The sequence below is a fragment of the Mustela lutreola genome, chromosome 7 (assembly GCF_030435805.1).
Source record: "Mustela lutreola isolate mMusLut2 chromosome 7, mMusLut2.pri, whole genome shotgun sequence".
NCBI classification, from domain to species: domain Eukaryota; kingdom Metazoa; phylum Chordata; class Mammalia; order Carnivora; family Mustelidae; genus Mustela; species Mustela lutreola.
In genome coordinates, this window is record NC_081296.1 from 77,766,882 (window position 1) to 77,785,138 (window position 18,257).

The 18,257-nt window shown below is 37.1% G+C and overlaps 1 protein-coding gene across 6 annotated transcripts in view; it reads right to left on the minus strand.

Moving 5' to 3' along the window:
• ATOSA (atos homolog A) overlaps positions 1–18,257 on the minus strand; it is a 99,107-nt gene that overhangs the window by 23,081 nt on the left and 57,769 nt on the right. For 5 of the 6 annotated variants that reach the window (XR_009355579.1, XM_059181587.1, XM_059181588.1 and 2 more), the window contains exons 3-6: positions 6,697–6,881; positions 4,776–4,978; positions 4,376–4,501; positions 1,569–3,411 (exon numbers count right to left, since the gene is read on the minus strand). Coding sequence is in view for 5 of the 6 variants with exons in the window: in XM_059181587.1 (XP_059037570.1) it covers positions 1,569–3,411; positions 4,376–4,501; positions 4,776–4,978; positions 6,697–6,881 (2,357 nt within the window). In the remaining variant the exon portion in view is untranslated. The remainder of the gene's footprint in view (positions 1–1,568; positions 3,412–4,375; positions 4,502–4,775; positions 4,979–6,696; positions 6,882–18,257) is intronic. The other variant, XM_059181590.1, reaches the window with a different exon arrangement.

The window sequence follows — 18,257 nt, forward strand, 5'->3', positions numbered from 1 at the left end:
TAGTCTTATTCCTAATACATACTGAAGTATTCCATCCTTGGTGGTGAAGCTAATGATCTATAGATCTGTATTCACACACAAACACACACACACATTTATTTTAATCAGAAAAGAATGTCCAAGTTTTTTCTAGGATACTGAATAAACCCAAATAGTCTAAAGAAACTATGTCCAAATATAATTGCCTTATCAACATATGGTCATATTTATAAATTCTCAGAGTCTAACAACGGCTAAGCCAACATCTGATGTTTTTAATTTGTGAAAAAAAACTACTCACAGGTAGAAAAAACCAGAATGTTCTAAAATATGCCACATTTTTGAAGTGATATAGGAAATAGGCTAATTCTTCAAAATTAAGCAAGATTAAACCCAAACATCAGAAATTCCTAAAAACACAGAAAATCAGAAAAGACTAATTTGGGCCCTGGCTCTGCCATTTCCTAGCTTTGTGACCTTGGGCAAGATACTTAATCTCTCCAAGCTGAGAATCCTCATTTGTAAATTGGAATTAGTAATAACACCTGACCTCATAGTTTAATGGAAGGATTAGGTATGCCAACATGTGTAAAATATTCAGAAAAAAAGCCTGGGCACTTAGTAAACAATTTATGATCATATTTAAAACAAGAATATGAAAAAGTAACTCTTAGTACTTTGAAAAATATTATGGCCAAATTAAGCCATACTATTAGGTACCAGGAGGGATCAAGAAAAGCTAACTGTTTTTGTGACAATTACAATTTTAGTAAATTGGAAACTATCATTTGATTAAATCCATATGTTAGAGAATGGATTTTAGTGATAAAAATGAACTAATAAGGTCATTCAGATTTGGATCAATGTAGTAAAGAAGTTGTTTTCAATATAATTGAGATTTAAATGTGATACTACTTACAGAAATAAGGAAATTTAAGCATTATGGTTTTCTAAAGTTAAAAAATGGTTTGGTTAGAAAGTTAAATAAAATGGAAATAATTGAAGTATCTTATTTACAAAATGCATGGAAGGTTTACAAAATATTTTAAAATCTGTTATTTGATTGTCACAACTGAGAGAGACCCAAGAGATTGATCATTCTTATTTTAAAACTGAGGAGACTGAGGTTTTGAAAAGTTACATGACTTATTCAGTGTGACTCAAAGACCAAATTGTGAAGTCAGGACTGGAACCCAGGTATTCTGACCAACAGCCTAATGATTTCACTATAGATGTTCCGAAAATCCTTAGATGAGTGGTGACATAACACAATGGGCACACTGTATTAGGTCAGAGCTGCTAACAAACAATATGTTAAGCTAATGAGTTTACATTTCTGACTATTTACTCTCCAGCACTTGCCCATAATACTGAAATAACCAACAAAGGGCAACAGGAAGAATTTACCTAACATTTGCTTTTAAGTGGGTTATTTTGAAAGGATGTTATTTTATTGCAGGTTTATTCTAAAAGACTGTATACTATAATTAATAGGCACCTTGGGCCTTTACAACTAGAGTTCCTGTAAACAAAATTCAAACCATAATAAATGTTCAAGAAATATATTTGAAATATTAGACGTTACCTACCAATACCTCTGTACTTTTCAGTCGTTCACATGTAGACAAACAGTTTTTTATATTCTTTCTCTGAGAACAGTTCTGTGACTTCTCATCAACTGTCTCTTCTTTCTTATCCTGTTCATTTTTCAATGAGTCTGACTTTTTGCATTTGAAAACTTCATTATCGTTGAGATAATTTTCTACACTATTAAGTTGAGTATTTTGCTCACATGTCTTGGGCCTTTTTGAGTCTTTATTTGAGTACTTATTTTCATGTTTGTTCAAATATCCAGACATTTCCAACACAGTAGTTTTTATTTTTGAGTTATTTTTCTTGGAATTCTCAAATTGGTGATTGCTAAAAGATTCTGGATTACAATTTTCATTTTTTATTACTTTTTCCTTATACTTATTTGTGCAAGTCTGTTTGTCAATACTGTTGCAATTTGAATACTTTTTATCAACTTCATGGATAATTTCTTGCTCCTTAAATTGACAGTCAGAAAGTGCAGTTTCCAATCTAACTATCAAATCTAAGTTATTTTTTTTGCAGTGAGACATTTTCGAGGGAGTCAAAACACCAGTAGCTTTGTTCTGTGTCTCTAGAAATGTATTTTGAATGATTTCACTAGGATTGTCCTGATACAGAGTTCTTATCTGAGGTTTCAAAGAGGACTTGACTTTACTATTGCATTGAAAAGAACTCAATGATTTATTGGGTATTAAGTTTTCCCCTTCACTGCTGTCTTCTAATAAGGAAAATTTTGTATTAGAAATGGAAACGGAGGTGTCATCCCTGTTTTTCTTCAACAAACTTTTGTCTTCATACAAACTCCTGAATACTTTAGAGGGAACCAAATTGGAGTCATGCACGTTGAATGACTGCCGGGACATATGTGACGCTGTTGGATCAATATGCTCCAAGTGTTGAGCAATCCTTGCGATAACATCTTGCCGCTCCTGGAGTAAAGAGCCTATCAAAGGATTAGTCTCAACAAAAGACTGACGAGAATAAAGACCATCAGAAATGCCAGAGGCACTTTGAGCAGTTTCTGGTTTTACTTGAATTTTTCCCTCACTGGTGTCTTCTGATGAGGTAAGCTCTGGACTACAAAAAGAAACAGAGAATGTTTCTTTACATTTCCTCACATTTTCATTTTCCTGTGAAACGCGGAAAAGTTTTGAATTAAGTGAACTAGACTGCTGCATATTAAATGGATGTCCAGAAACATGTGAAGTGCTTGGATCACAATGAATCAAATGCTGAGCAATTCTTGCAATAACTTCTTGTCGCTCCTGAATTAAAGAGTCTATTAAAGGATTAGTCTCACCAACTGACTGCCAGGAACTCTGGTGGCTAGAGACACTAGAATCAATCATTGAAAATGATTTTAAAGTTCTCACTGGTGTTTCATGTGACTTTTTATCTCCTCTACCACTGAAGCCCAGAATATTGACTTGACATGTTCCATGGTCAGATTTACTGCCAGTGCCTGGATACAGTTTGACATTTTTGACGGCTGCAGTATATTCTGGAGTTGTGCCATTTTTTGCATGTAATATGCTTTCGGGTGCCATGGTCCAAGATTGTTTGCTACACAGACGCTGTGAGCTATTTATATTACTTTGTTCTGCTTCATTAGAATTGCGGTGCTGATGGGCTTTAAGTTCATGTTCTTGAATTCTTTTCTCATAAAGGCCAATATTAGCATGAATACTACAGGTCAACATTGGGTAATTAGATTGTCTGGGCAAGGACTGAACGCTGACTTTCAAGGCCACATTGTGAGAAACATTGGGAACAGGAAATACATGTTCAATCGGAGTCTGTGAAAAATTCCACTGCAGGTCTACATCAGCAGCACTGATTCTAGAATTGTACAGGAAAAATAGGGAATCAGTGGATTATAAAATTTGTAATATTATTGTATATTATAAAAAAATTCCAGATCATCATATACTTATCTTTGTTTACATTAATTACTGTTAAAGCGAAGTAAAAAGGCTTTACTTTCAACTACTTTACCATGCATGTCATTCTGATAAAACCAATAAAAGTATAATAGTTTTTTAAAGATTTTATTTATTTATTTGAGAGAGAGACAGAGAGAGAATGAGAGAGAAGGTCAGAGGGAGAAGCAAACTCCCAATGGAGCTGGGAGCCCAACGCGTGCCTTGATCCCAGTAGTCCGGGATCATGACCCGAGCCCACGGCAGTTGCTCAACCAATTGAGCCACCCAGGCACCTAAAAAGTACAGTAGTTTATGCTTAGAATAGGGATGATCTATTTAAGAACACTAGACTACTTAAGCATTAAGGCTCGAGAATACTGTAAGTTAAAGTTATCTGTCAAAACAGGAAAAATAAATTTTGTATCTACTACTAAATAAATGGATTCAGCTAATTCTGTTGTACAAGGTGATGAAGAGATACTAGTGATCTCATGGCCACCTGCCTACAGAGTCAATTAGAGAGCTGTTCAGCATCCTATAAATTTACAGTTTTCACAATACAAAAAATTAAGTCTACCATTATGGAAATTCAGCAGTCCAAAAAGTTTTTCTACTGTATTTATAATGACAGCATTAAGTCCACTGTTGGTTCTTGAAAGCTAAAAAATGCTCCGAAAACTATTCTATACCAAATTTAACCCAAAAAGCAAAGTTCATAGTGATTCCCATTTAAATTTCCCTAACTTGTTTTGAGAACAACTTCAGTAAATTTTATCTACTTACATTTAGAAATGAAGGAAATTAACTGTTTAAAAGGTAAACTATCATTCAGTAGCTAACATAATTGAATACACACTATTCTTATTTTGCCCAAGACATACCTGTAAAGAATATTTCGTGGAATAGCACCATGAGAAACACTCAGCCACGCACTTAATTGGGAAAAAAACACGAATGAGCGGACAGCCAACAGAAGAGTCTTCTCTTCAATGAATCGATCTCCACTCCTAAGGGAAGGAAAAAGTATCATTTAAATGCCAGCAAGTATGAAATGACTGAATTGTAGAAAGATAGGAGCTAAAACAAACATTCAGGATGTGTGTTTTCAAGAGTCTAGACATGCATTAAGTAGTGTCACTGCAAGTCACATAAGTACTAAATGTCTAAATTTTACTACATAAGTAGAAGAATTCAAAGACATGACATATTACTAAAATAATTTATAGAAAGCAATGGAAAGCCTGATTTACCAGGAACAACTTCAACAGTGCAACAACTTACTGTCGAGGAACTGGCTCCAAAATCCATCTTTCTAATAATAATGCATCTTGCTTAATTGCAGGATCATTGAGATCAATTCCTTCTGTGGTGGGCCCATCATCACTGTAGCAGCAGTCTGGGAGTAGCATGACTTCCACCATGATTGGAAGGTTATTCTTCCACAACAACGAGACCTCAGATCTAGTTCTTCTGGCTTGACGACACTTTAGGGGGAAATGAATATAAGCAAAATGTCTCAATTGCTCAAGGAATTTTATATTTAAATTTTAAAACTATAATTGTAAAAAGACATCTATATGAGAAATGAGTCACCAATGGCAGAGCTTTGCCTAGGCTCTTCTATTTAGAGTTCATCATTAAGTAATGGATTGATACTATTGAGTTCCACAGTGCGGATTAGTACTAAACAGGTATGACGCAAATTTTCTTGGGGGTTATTTTTGTTTTATTTTGTGGAAAAATAACGGCCATAACACAGTATCTGAAAGGCCTTCAGGTGGCCTAGGATAGTTTGTTAAGTGCATCACTGTTACAGAAGAAAGATTCATTCCAAGTGAAAACCTAAATATTAAAAATTCATTTTCACTAAATGTTCAAAAAAGACAAGATTTTAAAAGTATAAATTTAGACTGAGAAAGGAACTGTCTTTTAACAAATTATATATTACCTACCAAACTAAGTATTTTTAAACACTAATAGGATAGCAAAAATTATCCTTCCATGGGGGGAAAAAAGTATCAGAGGGACACTGACTAATGCAAGGAAAATAATTATGAAGATAATTCCACTAAATAAACATAAAGTCAGTAGTAATAATCTTAAATCTGGTGTATGAGAAGGCAGGTATGAAATTGGCTGTCAACATGTATGCTGATTTGCAAAGCTACCTATAGTGCTTTCAAGAGTCAAGATAATTAGCTATGGTCCAGGATTAGGATTTTTTTCACTATAGTTTATTTTTTTAATATTTTATTTATTTATTTGAGAGAGACAGAGATAGTGAGAGATAGCACAAGTGGGAAGGAGATGGAGCAGATTCCCTGCTGAGCAGGGAGCCTGACTTGTGACTCAATCCCAAGACCCTGAGATCATAACCTGAGCTGAAGGCAGATGCTTACCTGATTGAGCCACCCAGGTGCCCCTTGGCCAATCTCTCTTTTAAAAAAAAAATTTTTTTTTTAAATTTAACTTCTTTTCAGTGTAACAGAATTCATTGTTTATGCACCACACAAAGTGCCCTCCATAATACCCATCACCAGGATCCCCCAACCTCCCACCCCCTGCCCCTTCAAAACCCTCAGATTGTTTTTCAGAGTCCACAGTCTCTCATGGTTCATCTCCCCTTCCAATTTCCCTCAACTCCCTTCTCCTCTCCATCTCCCCATGTCCTCCATGCTATTTGTTATGCCCCACAAATAAGTGAAACCATATGATAATTGACTCTCTCTGCTTGACTTATTTCACTCAGTATAATCTCTTCCAGTCCCGTTCATGTTGATACAAAAGTTGGGTATTCATCCTTTCTGATGGAGGCATAATACTCCATAGTGTATATAGACCACATCTTCCTTATCTATTTGTCCGTGGAAGGGCATCTTGGTTCTTTCCACAGTTTGGCGACCAAGGCCATTGCTACTATGAACATTGGGGTACAGATGGCCCTTCTTTTCACTACATCTGTATCTTTGGGGTAAATACCCAGGAGTGCAATTGCAGGGTCATAGGGGAGCTCTATTTTTAATTCCTTAAGGAATCTCCACACTGTTCTCCAAACTGGCTGCACCAACTTGCATTCACTATGGTTTTCTAACCATTTTTGTATTTAAATGTGAACACTGGAATTACGATATAACACAGATGATGACAATTTAAACTAGTTTGTATAAATATAAATACAAAGTATTCAACACACAATTCTCACCTGAGCCAGCTTGTCACTGCACTCATGTTTGCTAGTTACTGGGTAACATGACTGTGCTGGAGGGCAATGGAAACTTTCCGTGCGACCTTTTACAGAACATTCAGGTGTTCGACCTTCTGTTATTAACAAGGCCAAAGAGACCAAGAACTCCTCTGCATCATATTCAAAGTATTCATCTAGAGTATCTGGTATTAAAAGAAAGAAAGAAAGAAAGAAAGAAAGAAAGAAAGAAAGAAAGAAAGAAAGAAAGAAAGAAAGAAAGAAAGAAGAGTCTTCAGTTTAATATATTCTTGATAAGAACTCACATTTTATACCTAAAATACCTAATGTCACACAATTCATATTAAAGTATATTCACTAACAAAGAGTAAAAGAGGAATAAAAATTAGGCAATTAAAATATAGTAAACTCTTAATTCACAAGTTATACAGGGTAAGGAGAGGATGGATAATTCCAAATTTCAGTCAAGACAAAGATGGTTAAAATTATAGCACAAAATTATTTTTATGTAAACTTCGACTAAAATGTCCAAGATTCAAGTATACACTTATAATTCTATAAATATTTAGATTTTTGGATGTCAAGTGCGACAGTTTTTACATACAAAATTACACCAATAACCAAAAGGTTGAAAGTCTTGTGTCATATATTTTTAGCTAAATGCTTTATTATTATTATTACATATTAGTGGAAGATACAAATTCAATTGTATGTTTTTCCCCTCTTTCCCTTGTCCCTTTCTTATCTAGTTCCTTGTTCTCAAAACCCTAATTCTGCGCTGTGGACACTGAGAGCTATGAAGTCTTTCTTTGCCTATGCTAAAGTGCAGTATTAGTTTCAAAGGAGAAATGCTAGCTGTAATTATCCAGTAGTTGATGTAGGCCCAAATTACAACATAAAAAGTGTGCTGTTTTTGGTTACTATGCAGGTCAAAAAAAATCTAATCTGCAGGTGTTTTCACTTATTTGTAGTAATTTTTAAATTTCTCGTAAGTGCTCCAAGTTTGTGAAACACAGTTAAATTCCAAAAGTGTTAACCTGCTACACACGTTAAACATGTGTGCAAATATACATACACAATATTCAATTGGTTTTGCAATCCAGTTAACACATACTTTAAGTACTTAATACACTGTACTAGGTGACAGGGAATAAAGAATTGTATTGCACATAGCTCCTGTCCGCAAAGGGTTGATGATTCAGAAATGACTTTAAAAGCAAATTGAACACTATAGCATTCGATAAATTCCAAAGTTATTCATATAGCAGTGGTAAAATTTTGCAAAAGAGGTATGCACTGAAATAAATAAAAAGCAGAATCAGACCTATAAATACAGAGAACAAACTGATGGTTGTTAGAGGGAAGGAGGTAGGAGATGGGCAAAATGGGTAAAGGGGAGTGGGAGATACAAGTTTCCAGTTATGAAATAAGTCACAGGAAAGGCTCAACATAGGGAATATAGTCAATGATACTGTAATAGCATTGTATGGTGACAGAGGGTAGTCGCACCTGCAGTAAGCATAGCACAGAGAACTGAATCACTACGTTGTATACGTGAAAATAATGTAACACTCTGCATCAGCTATATTGAAATAAAAAACTTAAAATAAAAAAGAGGTAGGCAATGAGCAGAACCCAAGAAAACACAACTTAGGTAGAGAATTTGTACAGAGAAAGCATGGAAAAGAAAGTCAGATAGTGAATAGCCTTGAAGGGTATGATGAAGAATGCCCATTTCTAGCTTTAGGAAGGCTTATCAGGAAAAGAAACAGCCTTAAAAGCCAACTTTACTGAGCTGGTGTGTTAAGACCATTCAGAAAAATTTCCTTAAATGGCCATGTGCAACACAAAATAACAGCCAACACTTAGTAACATTGTCAGGCACTGCTAGTTCTAAGTACTTTCTACACATTAACTCATTTAATCCTTAGAACACCTTTAAGAGGTGAGAACTGTTACCACTATTTTACAGATAACTGAAGCATAGAAAAGTAACTTGCCCAAGATCACCCAGCTAGCAAGGGCAAAGTTGGAATTTGAATCTACAGTGTGTCTCCAGAATCTAGGTCGTTAACAGCTCCATACCTGCTTTCTTTCATTGCAGCTAGATATATTGCTATGACATATTTTTGTAGATGATTGTAAAAATAACATATATGCAATGCATATTTAAATAATACATTTTGGAACACTTCTTTCATTTTTTGTGGAACATTATATAGAATTATAGACAATCCCTGATCAACTTATGATTTTTTGACTTGACAATGGTGTAAAAGTGGTATGTACTCAGCTGAAGCCTTACTTTGAATTTTGATCTTTGCCCAGACTAGCAATATGGTAGGAGACTCTCTCACAATGCTGGGCAGCTGCACTGAGCTACAGCTCTAGATCAGCCACATGATGGAGAGGGTAAAAAACCAATACACTTATGACCATTCTATACCCACACAACCATTCTATTTCTCACTTACAGTATGGTATCCAATAATTTACAGAACATAGTCAACACTTTATATTAAAATAGGCTTTGTGTTAGATGATTTTGCCCAGCTGAAGGTAATGTTAGTGTTCTGGGCATGTTCAAGGCAGGCTAAACTAAGCTATGATGTTTGCTAGGTTAGGAGGGATAGATGCTTTTTTCACTTAAGATATTTTCAACTTACAATGGGTTTATCAGGACATAACCCCATTGTAAGTCAAGGAAGATCTGTAGTTTCCATGAATAAGACCCTAATTTATAATAATGAGCCAACAAGATAGTAGTCTCAGCTTTCAACTTTCCTCCAGGAGTCAATCAGATTAAAAAAATTAAGGGTCTCCTTTAGTCTCCTGGGACGCACTGAATTAAATCCTGGTGTCCCTCAGAGGGAAGCAAAAGATGTAAAAGATTCCACTCAAGCCCTTTTTCTGGGGGTTCTGTGGGTTTTCAAGGTTACTCCAGGCTTCCCATGGGCTACCTGGCATGATTTCAGCTCCTGGGAGATTTCTCTGGGCTCATGCTGTTCCTTGCCCTGAGCTTGTCAGGTAATCCTGGAAAGCTAAGAATTGTGGCAGAGCAATGGCTCCTAATCTATAGAATGGTGAGTGATGCCAAGACGTCAATTACTCCATGTGAAGGATGGTCTACAACCTAAGTAGTAAGTCTCATATTTGTGTGCTACTACTTGAAAAATTAAAAAACCTACAAGGTCAGATTAAGAAAGGGGGAAGTGCACACAGAGTAGGGAGTTTAAGAGTGTTATCCTTATGTCTGAAAAACTATAATTTATTTCTAAAGCCCTAGCACAGCATTGCTTACACACTAGGAATCATCAAGTTTAAAGTGATAAAAATTAAGCTATTATGAAAAGCACTTTTGAATACAGCATTTACTAAAATTTAGTTGATTTAGTCATTATCTCCTCAACTGTAAGCTAAAAAATTCCAGGGGATTCTGGCTGCCTCACACTCCCCAGTGTGTGTCATTGTGCACAATGACAAGAGTGCACTCTGCACTCTCCGCTGTGCAGAGTTTAAACCAACACTTAAAACTCTGTTGGTTTAAGTGTCTGCCTTCAGCTCAGGTCAAGATCGGGTGTCATGGGATTGAAGCCTGCATCAGGCTCAGCAGGCAGTCTGCTTCTCCATCTCTTCTCTGCCCCATTCTCCTGTTCATACTCTCTCTCTCTCTAATAAAATAAAATACAATCTTAAAAAAAAAAAAAGAAAATTCAATAGATAAAACTTGGTATTTTGAGGACACAGCTTATTCCAGAAATAAATTATGATTTCAGTACTTATGAAAGCAATTTGTTCTTCCAAAAACAAAAGGTATTTCGTATCTAGACAAATATGGACTGTTAGGCTGACCTAGTAGTTACGTAGTTTAGAAGAAATTATTTCTTTGATGGAAAGTGTAACATTAAGAAAACAGGATGTTACAAATTTTCACAGGTTATGAAGGACAAATCTTTGGAGACTGGGGATTAATGAATCAAAACATAGTTGTAGAGTCCCTGTACCACCAAGACTGTCATGAGGACTGTGTTTACACTGCTGTCTGACTGGGAGCCTTGACCAAACTGGCTGCTTCTGTACACTGGCCGGCACTCCATCCAGTTCAGTTTAACAAAAGAGGTGAACAATTTGGCCCTTGGGAAAACTCTGATGAGAGTGATCCATAGATAAAATGGACTAAGTCTCCTGGAAGTATATTCTTTATCACGAGGGGTATTCAAGGACAGACTGATAGACACATGCCAGGGGTGTGGTTAGAGGGATTTAGATATGAAATGGTAGCTCAGTTAGATTTGCAAGAGTTCTTTCAACCCTGAGAATCTCTGTTCTTCAGAGGTAGCTCAGAAAAACACTCAGGGGAGAGGCCAGAACCACTACTTCCTTCTCCAGAGACCCCAAGTAGAAGCCTGTCTGAAGCAGCGCTCATCATGTCATTTAGAACACAAACCCAGGCCAGGGAAGCTCAGAGCTACTTCAAAGCTCTGTCTAGATGGAATGGAAGAATAATGTCTTACCCATCATGGGGCTGCTGTACATGGTGTTCTGGTTACTTGTAAAGTCTGGGAAAGTAGTAGAAAGATCCCATGCTTTTCATGACGTGGAATACAATGACAAGAGAAGCAGAACCACCTCGGGGTTGTTAATTAAAAGAAAAGTTTCTCTAAAGTCAATGTCCTTATTTTTACTTCATGGAAGTCAATCTGGTTAAATCCATCAAAATTCTCCTTCTACAAATTTATCAAGGAAATAACATGTATACTAAGCTGAATAAAAAGGATACTTATTAAAATGCTTATACCAGTTTAAAAAACAAATGGAATAAACCAGGGTGCCAGGTGGATCAGTCAGTTAAGCATCTACCCCCTGCTCAGGTCATGATCTCAGGGTCCTGGGATGGTTCCCTGCTCAGCGGGGAGTTTGTTTCTCCCTCTTCCTCTGCTCCTCCACCTTCTCGCTCTCAAATAAATAAATAAATAAATAAATATCTTTTTTAAAAAAATGGAATAAATCTAAACATCCAACAATATAGGACTGGTTAATATACTGTGGTACAGTTAATATACTGTGGTACAGTTATATCTAAAATAATGATATAGATCTACTTTTGATAAGTTATTTACAAAACATCTCCAAAGTGAAAACACAGTATTTCAAAAGAAAGAATATTATGATCCTATGTTTGTAGAATCACATGTGCCACATGCATAGAAAGACACATACAACAACATATTATCAGCCCCATAAAGTGAACATAAAAACATATAAGCTAAATTTTAAGTGAACTATGTTCTCTGGTTGATATTAAATGACAAGGCTTATTAACTGAAAAATAACATGAAATAAAAGCATTACCTAATGTCACATATTTTATTTAGTTGTTGTGCTATAGAATTCCTACTTAGTAGGTCACAGTTTAGTTATTTAGATTTTTTTTTAATTTATCTATTCAACAAAGAAAGAGGGAGATCACAAGTAGGCAGAGAGAAAGGGGAAAGCAGGCTCCCTGCTGTGCAGGACCTGAGCCAAAGGCAGAGGCTTAACCCACTGAGCCACCCAGGCACCCCAGTTTAGTTATTTAATACAGGAACTTGTAAAGACAAACATAGGTAACAGCATACCTATGGTTGAAATATTGGAACTGGGCAGTTTAAAATGCCTTTTTCTTCTTTCTGCTTTTTAAAAAATAAATTTAAAAAAATGGAAATCTAGAGTTTCATACCAATAATATGAGAAACATATATGTAGGGAACTGAGAATGGGTGTTAAGAATTAGTGGAAGAGGGGCACCTGTGTGGCTGAGTCTGAGCCTCCAGCTCAGGTCATGATCCTGGGACTGAGCCTTGCATGGGGCTCGCTGCTTAGCAGGGGATGTGCTTCTCCCTCTTGCTCTGTTTCTCCACCCTACTTGTTCTCTCTCTCTCTCTCTCTCTCTCTCTCAAATAAATAAATAAAATCTTAAAAAAAAATCTTAAAAAAAATAAAGAATTAGTGGAAGAGGTTATGCTCAAGGAACTGGACTCTGTTGACAAAACCAGTACATAGGTATTAAGACTTGATTTATTCAACAATTATGTATTATATACCTGCTCTGTGCCAGGCAGTTTCCTAAACACTGGGAATTGGAGCATGTGGTGGTAGAGAAAAACAACAACAGAGTAATAAGAAAAATATCAGGGGGCACCTGGGTGGCTCAGTGTTGGTTAAAGCCTCTGCCTTCAGCTCAGGTCATGATCCCAGGGTCCTGGGATGGAGCCCTGCATTGGACTTTTTGCTCTGCGGGGAGCCTTCTTCCTCTTTCTCTCTGCCTACTTGTGATCTCTGTCTGTCAAATAATAAAATCTTTTTAAAAAAAGGTAAGAAGAATATCAGAATAAGTGCTATGCTGTAAGTGTAAGAGTGATGTGCGAATGATTATGTGAATATTTTTATGTCCCATGTTCAGGGAAGGCTTTTCTGAGCAGGCAACATTTAAGCTGGACCTGAACAAGGATCTAGTTATTCAAAAATGAGGGGAAAAAGCATTTTTAAAGGATTATTTATGAGAGATAGAGAGAGAAAGAACAAGCATCAGAGGGAGAGAGAATCCCAAGCAGACTTGGCACTAAGTGCAGAGCCCAGTGCTGGGCTCAACTTCACAATCCTGTAAGCAAGACCGGAGCTAGAACCAAGAGTCGGTCTCTCAACCAACTATGCCACCCAGGTGCCCTGGGGAAAGAACATTACTTTTTTTTTTTTTTAAGATTTTATTTATTTGACAGAGATCACAAGGAGGCAGAGAGTCAGGCCAGAGAGTCAGGCGGGGGGGAAGCAGGCTTCCTGCTGAGCAGAGAGCCCAATGTGGGGCCCGATCCCAGGACCCTGAGATCATGACCTGAGTCGAAGGCAGAGGTTTTAACCCACTGAGCCACCCAGGCACCCCAGGAAAGAGCATTCTAACCAGAGGGTCCAAGGTGAGAATGAGTGGGTATGTGCTGGAGGAGTGAGGATGGAATGGCAGCAGCAGGGAGAGACAGTGTTGCTACAAGATGGAAGTTTAGAACGATGGTCAAGGACCAGAGATTATACAGGATTCTCAAGCTAGAGCAAGGAGTTTCAATTCTGTCATAAAATCAATGTTAAGTCATTGAAAGGCTTTAAGGAAGGTTAATAGGAAAAAGAACCAAGTAGGTATACTATTTAGGAGGTTACTATAGCTGTCAGGCTTGGGGATATAGTTGAAGGAATCACTGGCATTTGGAGAATTTTTAGAATTAAGAGTTACCTAGAAGAGTATGTTGGGAACTCATGACAGAGCTCTGGGACCTTCCACCAAGTAGTGATGTAAGAGAGGATGATGAAACAACAGAAGGAGCTGTCAAGTATGGTATCATGGAAGCCCAAGGAAAAAAAAAATCAAGGAGGGCATAGCCAATGGTTTCAAACACTGGTGAGGTTTAACAAAATGTAAACAAAGAAGTGACCACTGGATTTGACAATAAGGAAGTCACTGGTGTCCTTATTTAACAACAGTGATCTCAGTAGACAGTGATGATGAAAGATTAGGCAGATGTGACATACATTGTCAGTTATTCTGAAGAGTATAGATGATAAATACAAAAGCCTACTTTCCTAGTCCTCCTTGGGCACAATAGCCATTCATGCATCACAACAGCCCTTTCTATAAAAACAAGTATTTAACAGGCAATATCATCATTCAAAATTGTTCCCAAATCTCAAAATAAGAATAAAAGAATTCCCCTTCTAAGCCTATGAGACAAAGGTAGAAATTCTCCCTCTTTATGATCCTAAAATATAGTCACTAAATCTTACTAACTTGTTCTTTTAAATTTTTTCTTGGATTTGGGGCACCTGGGTGCTCAGTTGGTTAAGTGTCTGACTTCAGTTTAGGTCATAATCTCAGGGTCCTGAGATTGAGCCCTGCATCGTAGAGCTCCCTCCTTGTCATTGCTTCTCCCTCTCCCTCTTCCCCTCACCCCATTCATGCTCTCTCTCTCCCAGATGAATAAATACTAAATAATAAATTCTTCTTGGATTTAAATGTTCCTTTTTAACTTCAAGACAGCTAGGTAAATTAGGCTCTTATATTTTATACCTGAATTACTTCAACCATATATTGGCTATATTGTAGGACTCTAAGCCCCCTCTTACTCATTTTGCACCCATAGTGCAAATAATCTTTCTGAGAAGCCATTCTACTACATGCCTCTCGGCTCAAAGTTTTCTGTGTTTATTTGTTTTAACGGCTCTCTAACTGATGTTGATCCCAATGAACACTCTTAAGCCTGATATTAGGGCCAGGACCACCACACCTGGCTGCACCCTGCCAGATTCTGATGGGAATGCTGCCTCTTGGAGATACACTCTGATGTGACCCTGCTTCAAACTCCACCCAGAGTCTTAGCTGTCTCCACTGTTGCTTCTTCATCTCTTTCACTTCTTCCCACATAGTCTCTATGTGCCAGTCAAACTGTTTCCTATGCTCTACTCATTTCCTTCCTTGTACTACTACTTGTTCTTTTCTACCTACTAAACATGGCTGCTGCTTCTTTCTAAGACTTCTGAGATTTCTCAAGAGTTTCCCAAGTCCCTGTTTTTTTTTTTTTTTCCACAAAAGAGCTCTTTCCTAACTCGCTTCCACACTGATCTTTCACTGACTTTATACTCTTCTCTAGAACTTACATAATCCATCTAGGCTATGAATGGTTACTTCAGAGTGCTGGCCACAGTCCTAAGGTCATGAATTTAATCTCCACATGGGTAAGTTTCACTGTGCTCCATGAACAGACTGTACTGCTAACTTCAGCCAACCTTTGCCCAGATATGAGGCACTTAACACAAATGAGGCCATGAAAAAGGAAAGGATAGAGCAGTGCAAATCAACCATCACTTCAGGAAAAACTAAGCATTTAATTATAGTTCCACGGGTAACCCAAACCATCTATTTCTTTATAATATTCCTAATATTTCATGGATGTATATATCCTAATGGATTAAATTCTACATACACTGAACAATTTTTGGTTTCTCATCTATATGTTCCAATCTCAAAGGCATGTGTTGTATGGTTCCGTTTTAAGTGAGAATTGTAAAGGTTCTTAGAAATCATGTAGTCTAGGGGCGCCTGGATGGCTCAGTGGGTTAAAGCCTCTGCCTTTGGCTCAGGTCATGATCCCAGGGTCCTGGGATTGAGCCCAACATTGGGCTCTCTGCTCAGCAGGGAGCCTGCTTCCTCCTCTCTCTCTCTCTCTCTCTCTCTGCCTGCCTCTCTGCCTACTTGTAATCTCTGTCAAATAAAATAAACAAAATCTTAAAAAAAAAAAAAAAAAAGAAATCATGTAGTCTAATCTATCTCACTTCCAGATGAAGAAAATAAGGCACAAAAACTCCAGCTTTCTTGTTCAGAGTTGTATACTGTTGGAATTAGAATCCAGTTTTCTTCAATTAAGTACAACTTGATTTTCATACTATAAGAAGTCTTTAAGCACAAAATAAAAGGCAAAGTTGACCTAAATGGTAAGTGCAAAAAATAGCAGCTGCAGCTGTGAGCAAGAGTCATTTCACGTGCACACTACTGTTCTATTAACATTAGTTACACATAAATATTTTCATTTATAGTTTCTTCATATACAAAAATATTCTTTTTTTGTTGTTGTTAAACAACAACAAAACATAAACTGAATTTTTTTTTATTTTTTTTTTTTAAAGATTTTATTTATTTATTTGACAGAGAGAAATCACAAGTAGATGGAGAGGCAGGCAGAGAGAGAGAGAGGGAAGCAGGCTCTCTGCTGAGCAGACAGCCCGATGCGGGACTCGATCCCAGGACTCTGAGATCATGACCTGAGCTGAAGGCAGCGGCTTAACCCACTGAGCCACCCAGGCGCCCCATAAACTGAATTTTAAAAAGTCCTCATATTCTATTATGGAAAAGGCAAGTGATCTATAAACAAACTTATCATGGACTTTTTTTTTAAGATTTTATTTATTTGAGTCAAGAGAGAGCTGGGGAGAGACGGAGAAGCAGGCTCTTCAGAGTGGAATGCCCAATGTGGGGCTCGATCTCAGAGTCCTGAGATCATGACTTGAGCTGAAGGCAGATGCTTAACTGACTGAGCCACCCAGGCGCCTCAAAGACTTACTTCTAAAAGCAACTTTCTGGACTTGCATGTAGTTTGAATTCAATAAAATATTTTTGCTGTATTTCTACATAATACAATAACCACCGAAGTGCAAAATTATAATTAAAGCATTGCAGTATTCTGAGGTGTCATCTGGAATATCAAGTCATATGTACGTTTTTATAATCTATCTTTTCAAATGTTGGCCATAAATTTTAATTGTCACATAATCCAAACATCCAATTAAACAAATCACCATGAGTTGTGAAGTATTTTGTCAAGTGCATCTTCCTTTTTTTTTTTTTTTTTTTTTTAAAGATTTTATTTATTTATTTGACAGAGAGAGATCACAAGCAGGCAGAGAGGCAGGCAGAGAGAGAGGAGGAAGCAGGCTCCCTGCTGAGCAGAGAGCCCGACGCGGGACTCGATCCCAGCACCCTGAGATCATGACCCGAGCCGAAGGCAGCGGCTCAACCCACTGAGCCACCCAGGCGCCCTGCATCTTCCTTTTAATTCTCATGATGGAACACTGACTAATAGCTTAGAGCATGAACTCTGAGGTCAGGCAACCAGTTTCTACTACTTGCTAGTTGTTTGTCTTTGTACAAGTTACACAACTTCTCTTTACCTCAGTTTTTGTATCTATTAAATGGAGATAATAATGGTATCAACCTTCAGGGAGTAGTTAGAGAATTAAATGATTATTTATAAAAAAATTTTTAGACTATTATGACACATAGTGATCACTATAGAAGTGTTTGTTAAATTTAAGATAAATATAAATAAAATGACACAGGTTTTCCTCTCATTTTGAAGATGTGAAAACTAAGTCTGTAAAATCATTTGCCCAAAGTCACACACATATTATAAGTAGAGAATTAGCTCTATAAACCTGCTTATTAACACCAATAGTTCTTAATTCTCAGTCACAGAAGCTCACACTTATTTTTCATTCCACACAAAAGTGACTCAGACCTAACCTTTCAACTCAGAGAGACTATCTTCAAGGACTTTCTTGTCTTATGTCTTTCCTTTTTTTTTTTTTTTTTTTTATATACATATATTTTTATCCCCAGGTCTGTGAATCACCAGGTTTACACACTTCACAGCACTCACCAAATCACATACCCTCCCCAATGTCCATAATCCCACCCCCTTCTCCCCAACCCCCTCCCCCCGGCAACCCTCAGTTTGTTTTGTGAGATTAAGAGTCACTTATGGTTTGTCTCCCTCCCAATCCCATCTTGTTTCATTTATTCTTCTACCCACTTAAGCCTCCATGTTGCATCACCACTTCCTCATATCAGGGAGATCATATGATAGTTGTCTTTCTCTGCTTGACTTATTTCGCTAAGCATGATACGCTCTAGTTCCATCCATGTTGTTGCAAATGGCAAGATTTCATTTCTTTTGATGGCTGCATAGTATTCCATTGTGTATATA